At 45.5% G+C, this 20001-nt stretch overlaps 1 protein-coding gene across 1 annotated transcript; it reads left to right on the top strand.

The window, feature by feature from the left end:
- Window positions 1-1333: 1333 nt before the first annotated feature.
- Window positions 1334-19498, top strand: MCM2 (minichromosome maintenance complex component 2). The gene is made up of 16 exons (XM_082209429.1): window positions 1334-1464; window positions 2162-2349; window positions 3788-3963; window positions 5733-5993; window positions 6447-6666; window positions 8587-8794; window positions 9741-9875; window positions 10633-10824; window positions 11669-11762; window positions 12310-12560; window positions 14022-14148; window positions 14389-14501; window positions 14811-15053; window positions 16419-16601; window positions 17381-17536; window positions 18427-19498. Exons 1-16 carry the CDS (start codon window positions 1459-1461, stop codon window positions 18535-18537), a joined length of 2664 nt encoding a protein of 887 aa, XP_082065555.1. The 5' UTR covers window positions 1334-1458; the 3' UTR covers window positions 18538-19498.
- The last annotated feature ends 503 nt before the right edge of the window (window positions 19499-20001 follow it).

Genomic DNA, 20001 nt, shown 5'->3' with positions numbered 1-20001 from the left:
TGGCTTGGCTCACTTGCTTGAATAGTAGGAAGTATTGCGGGTCACCCTGTACTTTGTACTTTGGACTATATGAGCTGATGAGTAACAAGCTGGCATGCCATGTAAATGATGCTATCCTCTGATGAGTTCCTTAAATTACAGTTCTGCAAGAGAAAAGCAAAGCAAAAAGGCATCAGCCTAAGTTAAACATTTACATAATGCCATTATTTATTCATTTATTTATTACATAATTAATCCATAGAAGTGATTGAAGGTACAAAAGAGTGGCAGAGAGACAGGTCAGGGAAGACAGGTCTACTAATGGCTGCGTTCCTAAGTAAATTTGCTTGGCAGAAAGCCTAACTCAAAAGACGGTAAAGTTGACACCTGTCCGATGTGTAATGGGACAGAGAGTTGTAAAGGTGTTGCCACATTAAAGGTCCGATTCTGGCTTCCTTGATGAGATAGTATGTGCTGGAGGTTTTAGTTGGGTATTTAAAGGGTCAGCAATATCTCAGAGATCCTATAAGGCTTCATAGACCATTCAGCACTATAAACCTAGGTATCTAACACATCATGAGTTTAAATCCTGGGAACTAAAGTTTTCCCCTCACAAAGCTGCAGTTCCCAGCACCCTTAACAAACTACAGTTCCCAGGACTTGTGTGCGTGTGTGTGTGTGCTTTAAGTGTATGGTGTGCATGTATCGTTAGCCTGGGAACTAATTGGCAGCAAATCTTTGGGCAGAGGTGTAACATGTCAGTGAGAACTGCGAGATTCTGCCCCAGCGAGCAGTCAAGGCCCCTGTATTTTGAACTAGCTATAAACAAAATTCATGAACAGGGTGTTCCCCACGTAAACCTCCAACGGATTAAAAAGTGGAAAACAATGGGAAGTCACAGAACGCTGCTTCCTCCTTCAATTCGTCATATAGGGCTAATGCAGCTAAGTAGATGGGAAACGAGTTTTTAGACCCAGCCGAGGAAAAATCTTGATGAGGGAATGCCCCGCATTAACGGAACCCTCACCCCAGGCCCGGCATCTCCATTTCCCCTTCCTCCCGCCGGCCTAAACCATGTGTTAGGGAGCACCTAATCTTATTAGAACCAATTAATTTAACCCTATGCACAAGGACAACCCAATTTTCTGCACATTTCCTCCAAATCAAATCTCACTGAAGGCAATTAAGTCCCCTCCCCCAGCCCAAAATGCACAGGGTCGGGCTGCATGCCTCCTGCCCTCCCTCCCGAGCAAAAGCTCCACCCAATTTCCTTGGGAGCTGATTAATAGGCGCAGCACGCTCTCCCCTATTCGCTCACGAGGAGGCGGTGCCACTTTATCTGCATATTCATGAGCTTATTTATTATTCATGAGCTTTCGCGGGCTTTTTGGCCACGTGATTCATCCATTTCGCGCGGAATTCGGGCTGCGTCCGGCGCTGTGAGCAGGAAAAGGGGAGAGGTGAAGAAAAGCGGCAGAGATGGCGGTGAGTAGGCGCTGGACTCGGGGGCTGCACACGATTGCATTGCGGGGGGGTTGGGCAAGATGACCCTGGGAATCCCTTCCAACTGATTCTATGGTTCTCCCGGTTGACGCTGATAAGAGTTTCCTTCCCCCCATCTGAGACCTCCGTCGGGCCTTTTGTCTTCTTCCCATTGTGGCCGGCCTGGGGTGCTGCGGAGGAATCTTACTAAAAGAACCACCCATTTGCTTGGGAGGGTGTTTGTAAGCTGACGGCGTCTGCACCCCAACTATGTTCTGTGGTGGAGGGAGGGAAGGAAGTGGACTTTTTGTCAAACGCCAGCCTGCAAAATACCCCACCCCACGCACGAGCCCAGTCCTCGCTTGGAAGGGGCGAATCTGTGTCCCGGCTGCACCACTTCAGAACGCAGGGGCAATTTGCGTGTGGAATTAAGTTTCCTTTCAAAATCTATTCCCTGCGTGGAAACAAGTAACCCTGTGCACGCTTAGTGCAAGCCTGCCCTGCTGAACTCTGAAGGATTTACCTCTGATGAAGCATGTGTATAATTGCACTGCACTTAGCAGGGGAATGATTCTGCTTCCTGACATGGGATAGTGTACATACCATATGTTTAAAGCACATCCCTTCATACCCCAAGAATCCAGCTTTTAAGGATATTGTTTATTGCAAATTTTACACTTGGCACCATGTGTTTTCTTAGGATTCCTCAGAGTCTAATGTGGCAACCAGCCCTGCGCACAGCTCTCGTAGGGGAGAAACCTTCACTTCTAGTCCTGGGAGAGATCTGCCCCCCTTTGAGGATGAATCTGAAGGACTCTTGGGAACAGAGCAGCTCCCTGATGAAGAAGAAGAAGATGGAGAAGAGCTGTTTGGAGAAGGGATGGAAAGGTAGGAGACTTTCTCTTCGGTGGCCAAATCCTCCTGTGAGATTTCTTTTCTGTTGTGGCAGAATTCAGGTGATACACCTGCATTGATGGAAACTGGACCTCCTTGAAATAAGAAGCTTCTGAGGTGCAGGTGTTATACATTTGGCAAATTTACTCTTTTCTACATGGATAAGTAATTAGGATTTATTTCAAAGGATCTCAACTTATGGAGGATATTGGATTTTTCATCCTTTAAGTGTTGATGGGTATGTGAACATGTCTGCAAAATATATTATTGCTTTCACCAGGATTTATTGCTGAAAGTAAACCAAAATCTGGCATGCCTTCTAGTAGCATTTCTAGTTCAGAAGTTTGTAAATATTGCTCCCCCCCCCAAAAAAAAGAATACAGCTGCTTCTGTGGACAACTACTCACATGTAACATCTTGACTGTGTATGAATTTGCTCTGTTTGCATCAATGACACTTCTGGCCAGACTGACAGGTGATCATCAGGATAAAGGTGGTGGAACTCACCCAGACGCATCTGCATTGGCATCATGTGCAGAAGACAGATCTCCCTTGCTGTGTGACCGTGATATTGTCTAACAATCTTGATCGTCCATTTACACCTTCTGTTTGCATCCTGTTCTGTGGAATTGTATTTTGGGATAAATTCAGAAAATTGTTTTCTATTTTAATTCATTATATATCTGCCTTGTCCTCTTTATCATCTCTTCCTTCTGATGTATTTTCCTTCAGTAGGGTTAGAGAGCATACTATTGTTTCAGATCTTGCAACGTACCGTGTACACTGATGGTGCTAGGTAATTTAATAAAGGCCCATGTATATGCTCTTGTTTATGTTCTGCATGCTCTTCCAAGGGTCAGAAAAACCCATTGTTACTCTTTGGTTGCTGGGCAGAGGAGTTAACTTCCCACCCAGTGCAGCTTCTGACAAACTTACCAGCTACATGTGGTCGGGGAGTCTACCCAGCCCATGGCAAGATAGCTGCCTTTGGGGATATCTGTACTCCTGTATCTCATTTTGCACAGCACAGCTTTGTGTGTTTCATTTGCACAACCGTAGCATGAGTGCTCTGCTTCCACTTTCGGAGGCAGCAATGCTCTTGAATACCAGTTGCTGGTAACCACAGGAGGGGATAACGCTCTTGCATTCAGGTCTTCCTTGTGGGCTTCTCACTGTGGTTGGCCTATGTGGGAATGGGATGCTGTGCTAGAGGGGCCATTGGAATAACAACTGCAGTTGTTATTCCATGCAAAAATGGCAAACATCGTACAGATTGCGCCAAGGTGCCTTGCGTTTTTCCTGGGTAGGTGCTGTGCAACAGACTCCTTTAACATGTTAACAGGTGCTTGTGTCTGCTGTAAATTTAAGTGAGGTATGCAGATGATTCACTCACGCTGCGCAGGTTGATTAACTGAAGAATGTGTGTGTCTAGGGACTACCGCCCTATTCCAGAGCTTGATCGCTACGTACCTGAAGGCATAGCTACGGATGATGAAGATGTGGAGGAACTGACTGCCAGCCAAAGGGAAGCAGCAGAGAGAGCAATGCGGCAGAGGGACCGTGAGATGGGCCGTGGCCCGGGCCGCATGCACAGCGGCCTGCTTTATGGTATGTATTTGCAGCTTAATAGCATAAGGAATGTCCTGCTTGATCAGAGCAAATGTCCGTCTGCTCCAGTTCCCTTTTCTGATAGTGGCCACCCAGATGCAAGAGCCCATGGCTGCCATTGCTTCCCCAGCAACTGGCATTCAGGAGTAATTGTGACTAGAAGCTGTTGAGAGCCAGTGTGGTGTAGTGGTTAAGAGTGGTAGTCTCGTAACCTGGGGAACCGGGTTTGCGTCTCCGCTCCTCCACATGCAGCTGCTGGGTGACCTTGGGCTAGTCACACTTCTCTGAAGTCTCTCAGCCCCACTCACCTCACAGAGTGTTTGTTGTGGGGGAGGAAGGGAAAGGAGAATGTTAATAATAATAATAATGTAATAATAATTTATTATTTATACCCCGCCCATCTGGCTGGGTTTCCCCAGCCACTCTGGGCGGCTTCCAACTGAATATTAAAAACAGTACAGCTTCAAACATTAAAAACTTCCCTAAAGAGGGCTGCCTTCAGCCGCTTTGAGACTCCTTAAAGGAAGTGAAAGGCGGGATATCAAATCCAAACTCCTCTTCTTCTTCTTCTTCTTGATACTGTTGGCCTCTATGAACCTGTCTAATCCCCTTTTAAAGTCATCCAGATGGGTGGCCATCACACTGTTGTATCTTGTGGTGAGTTCTATCATTCCATTGTGCACAGTTTGAATAAGTACTTCAACTACCGTTCAGTTTCTTCAGATGACCCCAGGTTTTAGTATTATGAGGTGGGGAAGAAAACCATCTATAAAGCTTGTTTCTATTTGCTCAATAGCTTATACCTGTACAATGCATCTTCTGAAAAGCAACTGGCTGGCACTTCTATTTGTACAAATTTATATATTAAGAATATTTGTAGGTTGCCCTTCGGCAATGCTTTCAAAATGATTTACGGTGACTCAGTTCACGTGTAATGCAGCAGCAGCAATACCAGAGAAAGGAGCAAAGTGGCTGCAGTCTCCTCTCCTGGAGGCCATGCAATAGTTTGCGTTTAGATCTTTCAGATAGTAAATATTTTTAAAATGATCTTTAAAATTCCAAGAAATTGAGCAATAGAGCAATTTTAGGCTGTAATCCAGTGTGCACTTAACGTATTGAGTGCACCGAGACTTACTTCCACAACAGGTGGCACTGTGGTCTAAACCACTGAGCCTCTTGGGTTTGCTGATCGGAAGGTCAGCGATTCAAGTCCCCACAATGGGATGAACTCCCGTTGCTCTGTCCCAGCTTCTGCCAACCTAGCAGTTCGAAAGCATGCCAGTGCAAGTAGATAGATACCGCTCCAGCGGGAAGGTAAGCAGCATTTCCCTGCGCTCTGGCACTCGTCACAGTCCTCTGTGCGCCAGTCGCGGCTTAGTCATGCTGACCACATGACCCGGAAAACTGTCTGTGGACAAATGTTGGCTCCCTCGGCCTGAAAGCGAGATGAGCGCCGCAACCCCATAATCGCCTTTGACTGGACTTGACCATCCAGGGATCCTTTACCTTTTCACCTTTTACTTCCATGTAAACATGCATAAGATTGCACTGTTAATATTGCATGTCTCATTTTGTAAGCATGCAAGGCATGGGTTCTAATCTCAAAATGGGATGTGAGGTCGTTAGGCTTGGAGCTGTATCTTGTCACAGAGATTGGTTCTCCAGAATTGTCTACATTAACTGGTAGCATCAAAAGCCTTATGTTCTGTCTGATCTGTCCTTTTTTTAAAAAAACAACACAAAACCTTTACCCCCTCTGGAAACTCCAGATAGCGATGATGAGGATGAGGACCGTCCTTTGCGAAAGAGGCGCCTTGCTGAGCGAGCTGCTGATGGTGAGGATGAAGATGAAGACATGATCGAGAGCATTGAGAACCTGGAAGACATGAAAGGGCACTCTGTGAGGGAGTGGGTGTCTATGGTAGCGCCTCGGCTTGAGATCTACCACCGCTTCAAGAACTTCCTGAAGACTCATGTGGATGACCATGGGCACAATGTCTTTAAGGAGAGGATCAGTGACATGTGCAAAGGTACAGCTGTGTAGGAATATGGGGAGAGGATGGGGAAGAGCACCCATTTCCTTAGTGTTTTCATCGATGACTGAAATCATGTTCAGATGCATCTCCTTCCTGATCTGGAAGCCACTTTTTGTGTGTTTTTATTCCCAGCATCTTCATCAGTGTAACTGATTAGTGTAGTGACTAACCTGTAGGGCTTCTGCAGCCTATGCCATACCTGTATAGATATTATAGATTTATAGTTCAGAAGTGATCAGATAACAAGAGGAAGAGAAGAAGGTTACACCTGATATTCAGAACGGTTCATATGCTGTTAGGTAACATCATGTGCAATACATTTATATGATGTAGAAGAAGATTTGTAAGATTGTAGTGCTTAATGTACAAGATATTTAACACTTTTTATGATGGGTTGGAAAAACTGAGCCATCATTTGTCAAAAACATACTTGTCCTTGTGCCAAAGAGAACAGAGAGAGCCTGGTGGTGAACTATGAAGATCTGGCTGCTCGGGAGCACGTCCTCGCCTATTTCCTTCCAGAAGCCCCAGCGGAAATGTTGAAGATCTTTGATGAAGCGGCCAAGGAAGTAGTGCTAGCTATGTACCCCAAATATGACCGGATTGCCAAGGAAATCCACGTCCGCATCTCCCATCTGCCTCTGGTGGAGGAGTTAAGATCACTCAGGTGAGGAATTGGTTTGGTTTGGGTGATGAGCAGTCCTTCTAAGACTTCTGGTGGATAAGCTCATTAATATAAATGGCCAGGATGTGTAGGCAGCCAGGCTTGCAAACAGCTACTTGCCTCATTCCCTGTGACCACAACAAGTAACCATTTAGTAACAGCATTAGGGTAGAATGTTATTTGAGTGGTTGGGGGAAGCTCTGTGTTTGTTAAATCTTCCCTAAGCAGAAGCAAACCTCTCCTTTTCACGTTACTCCTCCAATCTGTAACATATTCCTTTAGAGGATTTACTGTTTTCAGTCAGATTTATGTTGAAACAAATGTTTAGGATTAGAATTGTAATTTCAGATTCTGTGCGTGTTTAAAAAGAAATTGTTTGGATCCAGTGCATTGGACCCAGGCTTTAGAGTAGACCCATTGAAATCAATGGGACTCGAGTTAGATCATCTGATGCCTCCCTGATTTCAGTGGGTCTACTCTAAACCTGAGTAAGTCTGAATCCAAACCTAGGTGGTGCAGAAAACACAAGTTGTTGTTTAGTCGTGTCCGAATCTTCGTGACCCCATGGACCAGAGCACGCCAGACACTCCTGTCCTCCACTGCTTCCCGCAGTTTGGTCAGACTCATGTTCGTAGCTTCGTGAACACTGTCCAACCATCTCGTCCTCTGTCGTCCCCTTCTCCTTGTGCCCTCCATCTTTCCCAACATCAGGGTCTTTTCCAGGGAGTCTTCTCATGAGGTGGCCAAAGTATTGGAGCCTCAGCTTCACGATCTGTCCTTCCAGTGAGCACTCAGGGCTGATTTCCTTAAGAATAAATACGTTTGATCTTCTTGCAGTCCATGGGACTCTCAAGAGTCTCCTCCAGCACCATAATTCAAAAGCATCAATTCTTCGGCGATCAGCCTTCTTTATGGTCCAGCTCTCACTTCCATACATCACTATTGGGAAAACCATAGCTTTAACTATACAGACCTTTGTTGGCCAGGTGATGTCTCTGCTTTTTAAGATGCTGTCTAGGTTTGCCATCGCCTTTCTCCCAAGGAGCAGGCGTCTTTTAATTTCGTGACTGCTGTCACCATCTGCAGTGATCGTGGGGCCAAAGAAAGTAAAATCTCTCACTGCCTCCATTTCTTCCCCTTCTATTTGCTAGGAGGTGATGGGCCCAGTTTTTTTGATGTTGAGCTTCAGACCATATTTTGCACTCTCCTCTTTCACCCTCATTAAAAGGTTCTTTAATTCCTCCTCAATTTCTGCCATCAAGGTTGTGTCATCTGCATATCTGAGGTTGTTGATATTTCTTCCGGCGATCTTAATTGGGATTCATCCAGCCCAGCCTTTCGCATGATGAATTCTGCATATAAGTTAAATAAGCAGGGAGACAATATACAGCCTTGTCGTACTCCTTTCCCAATTTTGAACCAATTACCGTATTTTTCGCCCTATAGGACGGGGCAAATGCAGGCTTTCGTTGAAGCCTGGAGAGCGAGGGGGGTCGGTGCGCACCAACCCCTCTCGCTCTCCAGGCTTCAGGAAGCTCTGTGCAAGCCGCAGGAGCCCTCCCACGGCTTGCACAGAGTTGCCTCTTATCCCGAAGCCCCGGCGCGCTGAGCAGTTTCCCAAACGCCCAGCAACTAGTTGACTGCTGCCTCCTCAGCTCTAGTATCCGCCTGTGATGTTGTAGCTGCAATTCTTTCCTTCTCACTCCTTGGGTGGCAAGACTTCTGATGGTTGTGGTGTGTGTTTCATTAGGGAGCTGCTATGAATAAGAACTCGTTTTCGTCAAATAATCCATTCTAAGACAGTGAACCTGTTTTAATTGCATTTCGGTTGCCATGATAGCATGCAGACGACTGCGGTTATTTTGCACTTCCCTAAAGTACGGGATCTATCTCAACAGTTCTTTATTTCGCTTTTTCTCTCAGGCAGCTGCACTTGAACCAGCTGATCCGGACGAGTGGAGTTGTGACGAGCTGCACAGGGGTCCTGCCCCAGCTCAGCATGGTCAAATACAACTGCACCAAGTGTAGCTTCATCCTAGGGCCTTTCACGCAGTCCCAGAACCAGGAAGTAAAGCCAGGATCCTGCCCAGAGTGTCAGTCCGTGGGTCCCTTTGAAATTAACATGGAAGAGGTAAGCAAGGATTAGGGTGATTTTAGGAGTCTAGCGCCTACTGTTTTATGTCTTAAAGACATGCATATGTCATATATAGCTGGGACAAATTAGCCCAGAGCTCAGCTCTTTCTTCTTTGCTTGGAGGTATTTAAGCAGAGACTGATAAGACATACTATTCCATTTGACCTAGTCCAGCTTACCCAGACTGCACTGCTGCAGGCAACCCTATACATCACCTTTCCAAAGAGCAGTGGACTTGTAATCTGGTGAACTGGGTTTGCGTCTCCGCTCCTCCACATGCAGCTGCTGGGTGACCTTGGGCTAGTCACACTTCTCTGAAGTCTCTCAGCCCCACTCACCTCACAGAGTGTTTGTTGTGGGGGAGGAAGGGAAAGGAGATTGTTAGCCACTTTGAGACTCCTTAGGGTTGTGATAAAGCGGGATATCAAATCCAAACTCTTCTTCTTCAGTGGCTTCTGCAGGGAATCTGGCATGTGTTGGGACCTTGAAGGGTGATGCTTTTGTTTAAAGTATTCTGAACTTTGTATAGTGGTGGTTTGGGGAGTGATAATCTGCCTTGTGTGGACACTTCACAATGCAGTAGATACTGTCTTTTTGCAGCTGCATACTGACATGGCTACTCTCCTGGAGGCTTCTTGTGTGGATGTAAGGGCAAGGGGCCTGTCCTTGCATGAAAGCATAGAATGCCATACTAGTCCTCATAAATTCAGTGCTGATACATAGAAAACATTTGTACCATTTCTTTCCCTATAGAGCCAGGCCTTACAAGGCTTTGGGCTTGTAAACGTAACGGGAAAATGATCTAGAGAGACCTGTTTGCAATGCCTCTTTTGATATTGTGGCTTCCTTCTTTCCATTCTGAAATGTTGGTTGGTGTGTCTGTGTGTCCTTGTCCTTTTTGTTGCCTTTGACCTGCTGGCTGATTAATATTGTTTCCCCACAGACGGTCTACCAGAACTACCAGCGCATCAAAATCCAGGAGAGCCCAGGGAAAGTGGCAGCGGGCAGGCTCCCTCGCTCCAAGGATGCCATCTTGCTTGCCGACCTAGTTGACAGCTGCAAGCCAGGAGACGAGATTGTGAGTACGATGCCAGAGGAAGGAGAGTGAGAAGTCCAGAGAGACTACCGCACTCACAAAACCATTAAGAAAATGGTCTGGTGTATAGAATTTGAGAAGGGGGTGGCTTGTCATCTTGATTAAAATTGTACTGTGTGTATGAAGCATGCGCCTTAAATCTGTCAGAATGCTAACTCAAGGCTTCTTAAGCCCCCTCCCCCGGTGGTTTTGTACATTATACTCAATAGCAGAAAATAAAAACTTGGGTCATTTCCATATTTTTGCAGATACTTTTTTTATCTGCATGATGACACACGCACCTGTCTAGGCTTGTAGGCTGCCAACTCAGGTTTTACATCTAGATTCCTTGGAAATTAAGACTCTTGGCATGCTGTGCAGAACTTCAAAGAAGCGAAGGCGCTGTTGTCAGCAGAATAGTTTAAAGGAAAACAGATGATGATGGGTTTTTTCCAGGTAGAAGTTGCAGATGTTGTGTTAATATGTCATATGCATCACATCTATTAAACAGAACAATAGTGTCCACGCCACGCTGAGGAAACTTCTTCAGACACTTAACTATGCTTCGAACAGCATCAAATAGAGTTAGCAACTTGTTTCTAGAGCAGCTCAGTCACGCATATGTCACCAGGATGCCAAAATGCATCTATCAGCTTGGCTTTTCATTATCTTCAATGGCTCCTTCAGTTGCAGGGATTTGTCTTGGTACCAGTGACTAAAGAATCTCTCTCCGCACCCCCGCACCCCCTTTGCCTTTCAGGAGCTAACTGGAATATACCATAATAATTATGACGGATCTTTGAATACTGCCAATGGGTTTCCCGTCTTTGCGACAGTGATCCTGGCAAATCACATTGCCAAGAAGGATAACAAGGTAGCCGTTGGGGAGCTGACAGATGAGGACATGAAGGTCATCGTAGGCCTGTCCAAGGATGAGCAAATTGGAGAGAAAGTGAGTTTGGAACCAAATTCACCTTTGGGTTTTTTGTTTCCCACTTGAGGACAGGGAATGGGTTAACCAGTCAGAAACTGCATGGAGGAACATGGCATGTAGACTATTCCAGTGGGTTGCAGGTACTCTCCCCAAATATTTTCTGTCGCCCCATTTGTTCCTCCAGCGTTTAGCTACGGTGTGTTTGTATTTCATGTGTGCAGGAGAATTATTGCTCCCCTGGTAGCAGGCTTTACCACCCCTTCACTTCCTTAGTCTAGCTATTCATCCAAAGGCAAGCAGCTTTTTGATTCCAAGAACAGAAAGGCCCACAGGCTTCAAGTAAAAAATAAATAAATTTCCCTGCTACAGAACTCTTTTGGAGCGGCCAATGTGGTTCTCCAAAAAAACCTTTACACAAATTCAAAAGGTATGCTCACAATGTGCAGTTATAAGGTGCTGAGTGTTACCTGGGTCCCCTAACCCTTTCCAAATTAGCACATATAAATATGCACATTTGTCTATTTTATATCCCACCTTTCCTCGAAGGATCTCAAGGTAGTGCACATGATTCTACTCTTCTCTATTTTATGCACGCAACAGCCCTGTGTGGTGAGTTGGACTGAGAGACTGTGATCCATTGAGCTTGTTGGCTGAGTGTCTCAAACCATAGCACCACGCATGCAGTCATGCACACCATTGTTCTCTCTTACTGCTGCATATGGCTGATGTTGCTATGCAAGTGGAACAAGGGCTGCACCTCTAGAGCCTTTAAGCAGCTTTTCATTGTAACATGGCTGCTTCTCTCGCTACCTCTTTGTCATCCAAGATGGCGTCCTGAAAACAGCTGCTGCTTCCTTTGCAGATCTTTGCCAGCATTGCTCCTTCTATCTATGGACACGAAGACATCAAAAGGGGCCTGGCTCTAGCCCTGTTTGGAGGAGAACCCAAAAATCCAGGTAGGTCAAAGAGCTTGTTACCCAAAGAAGCTGTCTGATCAATATTGCCTTAACTGCTGCAGAGGTTATCTCTATAGTGCAAAAGGAAATTACACCAGAGAGGTGTGACTTGACAGACAGTTTTGAAAGGCCACTCTTAATTTTCAGTGCAGTTCATTCATCTCGTTGCAATCAAAAGAAATTGGTTAGTCTCCACTTTGAACGTTTTGCAGAAGACCTTTCTGCCCAAAATGTTTACAATATATGGCATGATTCTAAAGTTCCCAGAGCTTGATTGGGAATTCTGTCCATTGTCCAGTTACCTGGTGGCCTGGTTTTTATTTCCAGGTATCTGTCCTTTCCAGTTTTATGGCCCTTGTGAAAGGATACCAGCATAGCATAGCATTCTGCATTGTTTTATCTTTTTATTGTTGAAATACCTCCTTCAGTATTATGTTGTTCCTCTAGAGGGCAGCACTTGAGTTCTACATTTTAGCGAACAGTGCTGTACATGAACGATGAGCTTTTAGTTAGACTCGCTTTTTGTGTGTGTCGTTAAACGCTTTAGGAGGGAAACATAAGGTCCGTGGTGACATCAACGTCTTGCTTTGCGGAGATCCTGGAACGGCCAAGTCTCAGTTCCTCAAATATGTGGAGAAAGCGTCCAGCAGAGCGATCTTCACCACTGGCCAGGGAGCTTCCGCTGTCGGTCTGACCGCTTACGTGCAGAGGCACCCCGTGAGCAAGGAGTGGACCCTCGAGGCAGGAGCCCTTGTGCTGGCAGACAGGGGGGTTTGCTTGATAGATGAATTTGACAAGGTGAGTGTTGATTTGGGCACCAGGACCAAGGTAGATTTTGAATAAAGCTGCCTGGGCTGTCCAAGGCCTGTGAACCTGCCCATAGAGGTCAAGGTTGCAGACTCGGATCTTTGACCTGGAAGCAAAGGAGACACCAGTCCAGCAAAGCATTTAGCTTATTTGTTTGTTTTTATTTTGCAAGGTTCATATGCTGCTTCATTGTAGTAAAACCTCAAAGTGGTTTACAAAAAAAATAAAAGAATAAAATTAGCAGTAAACACCAACTATTTAAAACACCAACTATTCCCCCCCGCAAATTTTTTTTTTAAATTGCATAAGCAGTGGATTACTGAAAGATTTAATGGTAGCGGAGTTTAAATAATTACAGTGGTGCCCCGCAAGACGAATGCCTCGCAAGACGAAAAACTCGCTAGACGAAAGGGTTTTGCGTTTTTTGAGTCATTTCGCAAGACGAAATTCCCTATAGGCTTGCTTCGCAAGACATAACGTCTTGCGAGTTCTTGCAATTTTGTTTCCTTTTTCTTAAAGCCGCTAAGCCGTTAATAGCCGCCTAAGCCGTTAATAGCTGCTAAGCCGCTAATTGCCGTGCTTCGCAAGACGAAGAGACTCGCGGAACGGATTAATTTCGTCTTGAAAGGCACCACTGTAAAAGGAGCTAATTAAAAGGAGTAAAAAACATCAAGAAAGCGGTGGGAAGTCAAGAATAAACTTTGTATGTTAAAGAAGTTGTATATTAGGATAAATACTTTGAAATATTGTTGGAGACTTAATAAAAATGAGATAGATAAATAAATTAAAATCAATAATAAGCTGAAAAACCACATTGAAACACATGTCAGCATTCGACCTGTCTGGATAGCCTTGCCTAAACAAAAATGTTTTTAGCAGGTGCCAAAAAGTGTACAGTGAAAGTGTCACCCTGTTGTCAATAGGCAGAGAGTTCCGAAGAGTGAGTGCTGTCAGTTTCTTATTATGTGGTACCTGTAACAGTGCCAGGTCCGCAGATTGAAGCGGTCAGTGGGCATATATGGGGTAAGGGTGGGATAGATTTTAAAAATATGAACAATAAGTAAAATATAAACAGGTAGCACAAGCTCTTGAATTCATGACTCTCTGGGAAAATGCTTCTCTCAAGAAGTTGGGAAGAGAATATAGTGCAATGGCCGGGCACATGGATGGTGCTAGGTACAGACCCAGGACCTCTCCAGGTTGTTGTTTTTTAATGTAGCAGTTGAAAGGAAAGGCCTTCTGCCTGAGACTGTGGAGAGCCACCAATAATCAGAGTATGGTGCTCAATGAAGAGATAGTCTGGTCTGCTATGGGGTTTTCTGTCCTAGAAAATTCCTAAATAGGTAAATAGCTAAACATAGTTGCTTGGAGGCTTCTGGTGATGTCACTCTTTATTATAAGTGTTCAGGGGCTGAGTTGCTTTGATAGGTGAATGCCTTTGTCTTTCTTCAGATGACTGATCAGGACAGGACCAGCATCCATGAAGCCATGGAGCAGCAGAGCATCTCCATCTCCAAGGCTGGCATTGTCACATCTCTGCAAGCTCGCTGCACCATCATTGCTGCTGCCAACCCCATAGGTATGAGTCAGGGGTGCAGGAAGCTGTTGCTATTCCACAGTTGCTCGAAAAGACGCACGCTGTTGGCTTTACAGCTGCCTTGTTCTTTGGATGTTCTGCTGCGTGTTTGTAGGTCTGGCGAGGCGGAAAGGAGTCTGTGACTGTAATCAGGGGTGCAAAGATGAATCGGTACCAGGAAATGGGGAAAGCACTGGTCTTTGGGTTCATCAGCTCTTTCTAAGCCGCTATCTTTCCTTCTAGGTGGGCGCTATGACCCTTCCTTGACTTTCTCAGAAAACGTGGATCTGACTGAGCCCATCATATCTCGGTTTGATATCCTCTGTGTGGTCAGGGACACAGTGGATCCTGTTCAGGTATGAGGCTTTGCAAGTTCTTTATGACCTGAGCAAGGCTTGAGGACTGATTCGCCAAGGGGCTACCAATTGGCATAGTTTTATGAAGGAGCAGTGATAAATTCTGCATCCCAGCAGCCTTGTCCACTGAGGACACTTTGGATGAACGCAGCTGCTTAGTAACACGGTCCAGCTCTTGCATATCTTCAACCCAGGGTTGCCCTTTCTCTTTTCCTCTACGTTGCAAGTTGCTTGGTGTAGGTTTTTATTTTTGGGACTTCTAAAAGACGGGATTTCATTGCCTGTTCCCTCTTCAATGACTCGTTGCAGGACGAGATGCTAGCTCGGTTTGTTGTCGGCAGTCACATCAAACATCACCCCAACAGCAAGGACATGGCGAACGGAGACTCCCAAGAGATTGTCCTCCCAAATACTTACGGCGTAGAACCCATTCCACAGGAGATCTTGAAGAAGTACATTATTTATGCAAAGGAGAAAGTCCACCCAAAACTCAACCAGATGGACCAGGACAAAGTTGCCAGGATGTACAGTGAACTCAGGAAAGAATCCATGGTAAGCAGACATGGCAGGAAGTAAGGTGATAACACAGGGCAGAGGCGCCTCCACGCCTTGCTCTGCTCCCTAAAGATGCAGGAAACTGAATTGTTGGGCCTTGTGCAGATGATACCCCTCTCACCTGACAAGTGAAGCAGCTCCAAGGCAGCCCTGGAGCTCCTGTGTCTTTTTAAAAGAGTTTTATCTGCTAAATCATCCAGCTGGGAGGTTGCTCATCTTCTGCGCATTGCAGTTTGTCTGCCAGCAGATGGTGCACTCTATCTAGTAGTCGGTAGCATTGAACTAAGGCAGTGTCTGCAAAACCCACCTAGGGGGTCTGCGGCTCCATTCACATAACAAAAAACTACCATAGAAATAGCCCCCCCCCCAAGCCAACAACAACCCCCCCCCCAAGAGGCTCTGCAGGACAATTGGGAAGTACTGAACTGAGGTGTGCTGGATGAATTCGTTCGCTCCATGTTTTTAATCAAAGCCCTGTTCCCAGAGGATCTTCGTAGAATGGGGTGTTACGGCTCAGTCAACACTTTGCCAGCTTTTTTTCTTCTGTCAGCTTACAGTTTTGCACAGCGATCAAAGGGCTGCTTCTCAAGTTTAAATGTCTCCCTGCCCACCTTGCGGGTGACAGCAGCTTCAAGCAGCTAGGAAGCCTGATGATATGATTTCTGCTCAGGCCTTCCAAGTGGCGCCTCAAGTGATGGCTAATTGTCCTCCCAGGATCTCTTCCCCTTCCATCTCTTAAGTGGGATTTCCTGCAATTGGCCATCTGTTTTGGAAAACAGGGAGAACAGTGCATTACTGGCCCCAGGGTCACTTCTGGGCCACATTTGACACACCTGTGGTGACCATTGGCCTTCTCTACTCGCTTGGCACTGCTGTTACTTGTGAGGGAAAAATTATTTTTTGAACTGAAAAGTTGTGTGTGTGAAGTTTAATTTCGCTAAAGTTTATCTAAATCTACAGCACGTGAATAATATTTTTGAGCATGCAGCTCAAGGGCAGCTTGAAAGGCAGCCCTCTGGTCATCTCATAAAACAGTTAGTGTTACTGGTTTTATTTCTGTATTTTTTTGTGCGGGTTTTTAAAAAAATCTCAAACTGAGGGACTGAATGGACAAGAGTGATGTGGAACACGCTTGTTTTGAACCAAGCTTTAATCCTCCTTATTCATTATATTTCTGCTAATCTCCCTGTGCTCTTTATATGTCTTTCTCTGTGTTTTAACTGAGTTTGTCCAGCTTCTACAATATACCACTTCACAGCGGGCAAAAGGGGCTTACAAACTGATACGTTGCTGACATACATAGGCAACGAGGTCAGAAGCAAGCTCTTTGCAAGTTGGGACGCTCCTTCTCTCTCCCTGCAGGCGACAGGAAGCATCCCCATCACCGTGCGTCATATTGAGTCCATGATCCGGATGGCCGAGGCCCACGCCCGCATGCACCTGCGGGACTATGTAGTGGAGGACGATGTCAACATGGCCATCCGGGTGATGCTGGAGAGCTTCATTGACACGCAGAAATTTAGTGTCATGAGGAGCATGCGGAAGGTATGTGAGGCTGCGCTTGTGGGCTGCGTAGATGGGAGGTCATCCTTTCCTTTCCTTTTTAAAGGAATATGGGGTCAACAACTGACAGCTCCAGAACTTCAGTGTAATTGAGATACAGGGCTAGACCCAAACAGCGGCTCAGTTCTTTGGCCTCATTGGACCTACTAACTAGGCAGACTGAAAACAGCTAGGTGTGGTTAGACTAAAGACCCTTGTTATTTTTCTTGAGAAATCAAAGCCCCTAGAGCAGATGCACTGATTTCCTGTGTCAGTAGCCTGAGCCTATGAAACAAAAGAACAAGAGATCCCATGCAAGTGAATTTCTCCATTCACCATCCTTTGCAGTAGGATATATATACAGTGGTACCTCTAGTTGCGTCACCTCTGGATACGTATCCTTCAGGTTATGCACACGGCAAACCGGGAAGTATTTTTCCAGGTTTCGCCGCATGCTCAGAACAGGCACCTCCAATTGCGAAAACCTTGGGATCTGACCGGAGCTCCGGAAGGGATCCTGTCAGCAACCAGAGGTACCACTGTAGTCCCCTTTTACGTTGCTTTCTCTTGGTAGCACTCAGTAAAACTCAGTAGCCAGTCTTCTCCAAAAAGTCCAGCATTTTCTTCCTCAGAAAGCCTGTTCTGAGGTATTTTTCTGTGGTCAGTGGATGATTCCTTTACTTAAAATGTCGTCATCACTGGAATGTACCCCCCCACTCCTTTCAATCTGTGTGATGGTCTTGATGACTCTCCAAACCTTGCTTCCTGTTTTTCCTGCACAGACTTTCTCAAGGTACCTCGCCTTCAGGCGAGATAACAACGAGCTCTTGCTGTTCATTTTGAAGCAGTTGGTGTCGGAACAGACAATGTACCAGAGGAATCGCTACGGGGCTCAGCAAGATACCATTGAGGTGCCGGAGAAAGATTTAGTTGATAAGGTATGTGGGTGACTTTCCCCCAACGTACTTGCTGCTCTTGGGAGCCTAAATACCCTTCTGTGTTTCCTTTCTAAGCTTTGGGCTGTGAGCATCAATTGTTGCAAGGGGAAGTATAATACAGTAGCACCAGGCAAGCCTTTGGGCTTCAGCCTCTGCAACAACTTCTCTGGACATTGCACACATGTCTTGAAGCTTTAATGCAGGGGATGGTGAAGCTGTGACCCTCTAAGGTGTTTCTGAACGACGGTTCCCACCAGCCACAGTTAAGTGTTGCCCAGTGGTCAGAGAAGTTGCAATCCAGCTATCCTTGGAAAAAGGACCTTCAAGATCAAGGAAACTATCACATTCAATTTAGTAGCATTAAATCCTTGTGGATAAAATGTCCAAGTCCATCTAATCTGCCAGGTGTTCCTGTGAGAGAGGAGCTAAAAGTCTGCACCCCTTAGGTACAGCTGTAGCGATCACAGAAACAGATTTAATGTGAAGCAGAGTCTTAGTGGCCACCAGCCTGGTGGGCTGTGTGCTCCCTCCACTGCTGGAGACAGCAATGCTTCCAAATGCCTGTTGCTTGAAACCACAGGAGGGGAAAACGCTGTTGCACTCATGTCCTGCTTGCAGGCTTCCCATAGGCATTTGGTTGGCCACTGCTGGATTGGCCTTTGGCTTGATCCAGAAGAGCTGCTCTTCAAAGATGAGGCAGATACAGTTATTGTGTCCTTAACTGTTCAGTCATCTCCATTTCTGTTCTCCTGGTTGTTGTTGCTTTGCTAGACAGATAGGCATTCATTATGAATCTGTTCTTGATTAAACTATTTGGAGCTTGTGGGAAAGTCTGGCAAACACACCTCTTTATATTATTCTCCTCTCTCTGCCCCCCACCCTTCTCCCAGGCTCGCCAGATCAACATCCACAACCTTTCTGCCTTCTACGACAGTGAATTGTTCAAGATGAACAGGTTCAGCCGCGACGTGAAGCGGAAACTGATTGTGCAGGCATTCTGAGGCCAGCAAATTCCTGAGTGGCTCCGGATAATAAGAATTTAGAACTGTGCTTCCTCCAGTGGTGCAGTGGTACACAGGCTGTTGCAAAGCAGTATCACAGGGAAGATCTGGATTGTCTGCTACGAAGGGCTTGTGCATAGAATAGAATGGAGCCAAATACTCAAACTCCTAAGCTTAATTGTAGCTGAGCTTGCTGGATGAAATGTTGCAGGAATGGTTTCCTGCTGCCCCCTAAGTTTTTGAAATTTGACTCCACTTGGGCAGGTTTTTCTTCTTCAAATTACCTTCCTAGATTGATTAAACTTTAGCGGGTAGGGGTTGGGCACCCAGTGACCAGACACAGTTGAATTCTAGCTCCCATAGTCCCTGACCATTAGCCATGTTATCAGGGACTGATGGGAATTGGAAGGCTACACTGGGAGAGCCACAGGCTTGCCAACCTGGTTGCAAGGTTCTGCCCTTCTGTAACTGGGAATGACTTTGTTTAGGCTATCTAAACAAGCAGAGGGAACGTAAGCGCAAGTTGTACTCCATCTCTCTCCATTTATTATACAGTCCAAAGCTGAGCGCACAAACTTTTCACACCTTGAAGAAATGTGTTGTTTCTGCACATGAAGATGGCTCATTAATCTTCTACAAGGTAGTGGTGTGTAGACCCCTCTTCAGACACATGAAAACAAACAGGCAAAGCATTTTCCCTCTTGATTTGAACGTATAGATAATGTTCATAAGTCTGTCATTGAATTAACAGTTCTTGATCTATTGTATGTATGAAAAACCCAAGTGGTGTGTTCAGAGACAGATTTAAACTAGAACTTCTCTTCAGACTACAGTGTATCTTGAAGTACTTCTTTCCTATTTTGTAAGGCTGCTATGCACTTGTCTAGCAGGAGGCAGGTTTTGTGAAGTTTGTTTTGAAATGGAAAATAAAAGGTTTTTCCTTCTGTAAGAGAATATTAAATTCCTAAGTCCTTGTGCATCAACTGCATGTGCTGCTCTTCATGGAATGAGAGAATTTGCTGGTCTCTTGCTGCCTGAGCTTTCTGGCAAATTGTTTGTCTGCCCACTCAGCCTGCCTGTGGCAAGCTTAGAGACCCTTATTGTCTCATCAAAGACTGAATTGGAGACATTTAAGCTAGACAGAGCTGCACCTCCTTCATAGTCATTGACTAGTGGCAAAAAACAAACCAACTCAACAACCACCACTTCACAGCTGGCTGACTTGCTCCCTATTACATTTTCAACACTATGTAATTTGGACTTCTTTATTTAACCCCCTGAGTGTTTTTCTGGGTGTCTCATTGCATTACGTAAAGATGTTTCGGAGCCAGTTTTATATCTGTTTTTGGCTGGAGGTTGCTCCTCTTCTTCCTGAGGTCAGCTCATAGACAGTAAGTGCTTTTTAGTGTTCTCTTCCACCATATTTTTAGTGCACTGAATGAAAATGTTAAAGAGCAGAGCACT

Source organism: Podarcis vaucheri (assembly GCF_965113315.1).
Source record: "Podarcis vaucheri genome assembly, chromosome: 2".
Taxonomy (NCBI): Eukaryota; Metazoa; Chordata; class Lepidosauria; order Squamata; family Lacertidae; genus Podarcis; species Podarcis vaucheri.
The sequence above is the reverse complement of the archived record's forward strand: the minus strand, read 5'-3'. Positions and strand labels throughout refer to the sequence as shown.

Bases quoted from the DNA above. Each gene is read 5' to 3' on its own strand.
- MCM2 (XM_082209429.1), top strand. The intron at 14,149-14,388 runs GTATGAGTCAGG...CTTTCCTTCTAG, and splicing joins TGCTGCTGCCAACCCCATAG to GTGGGCGCTATGACCCTTCC. The intron at 15,054-16,418 runs GTAAGCAGACAT...CTCTCCCTGCAG, and splicing joins AACTCAGGAAAGAATCCATG to GCGACAGGAAGCATCCCCAT.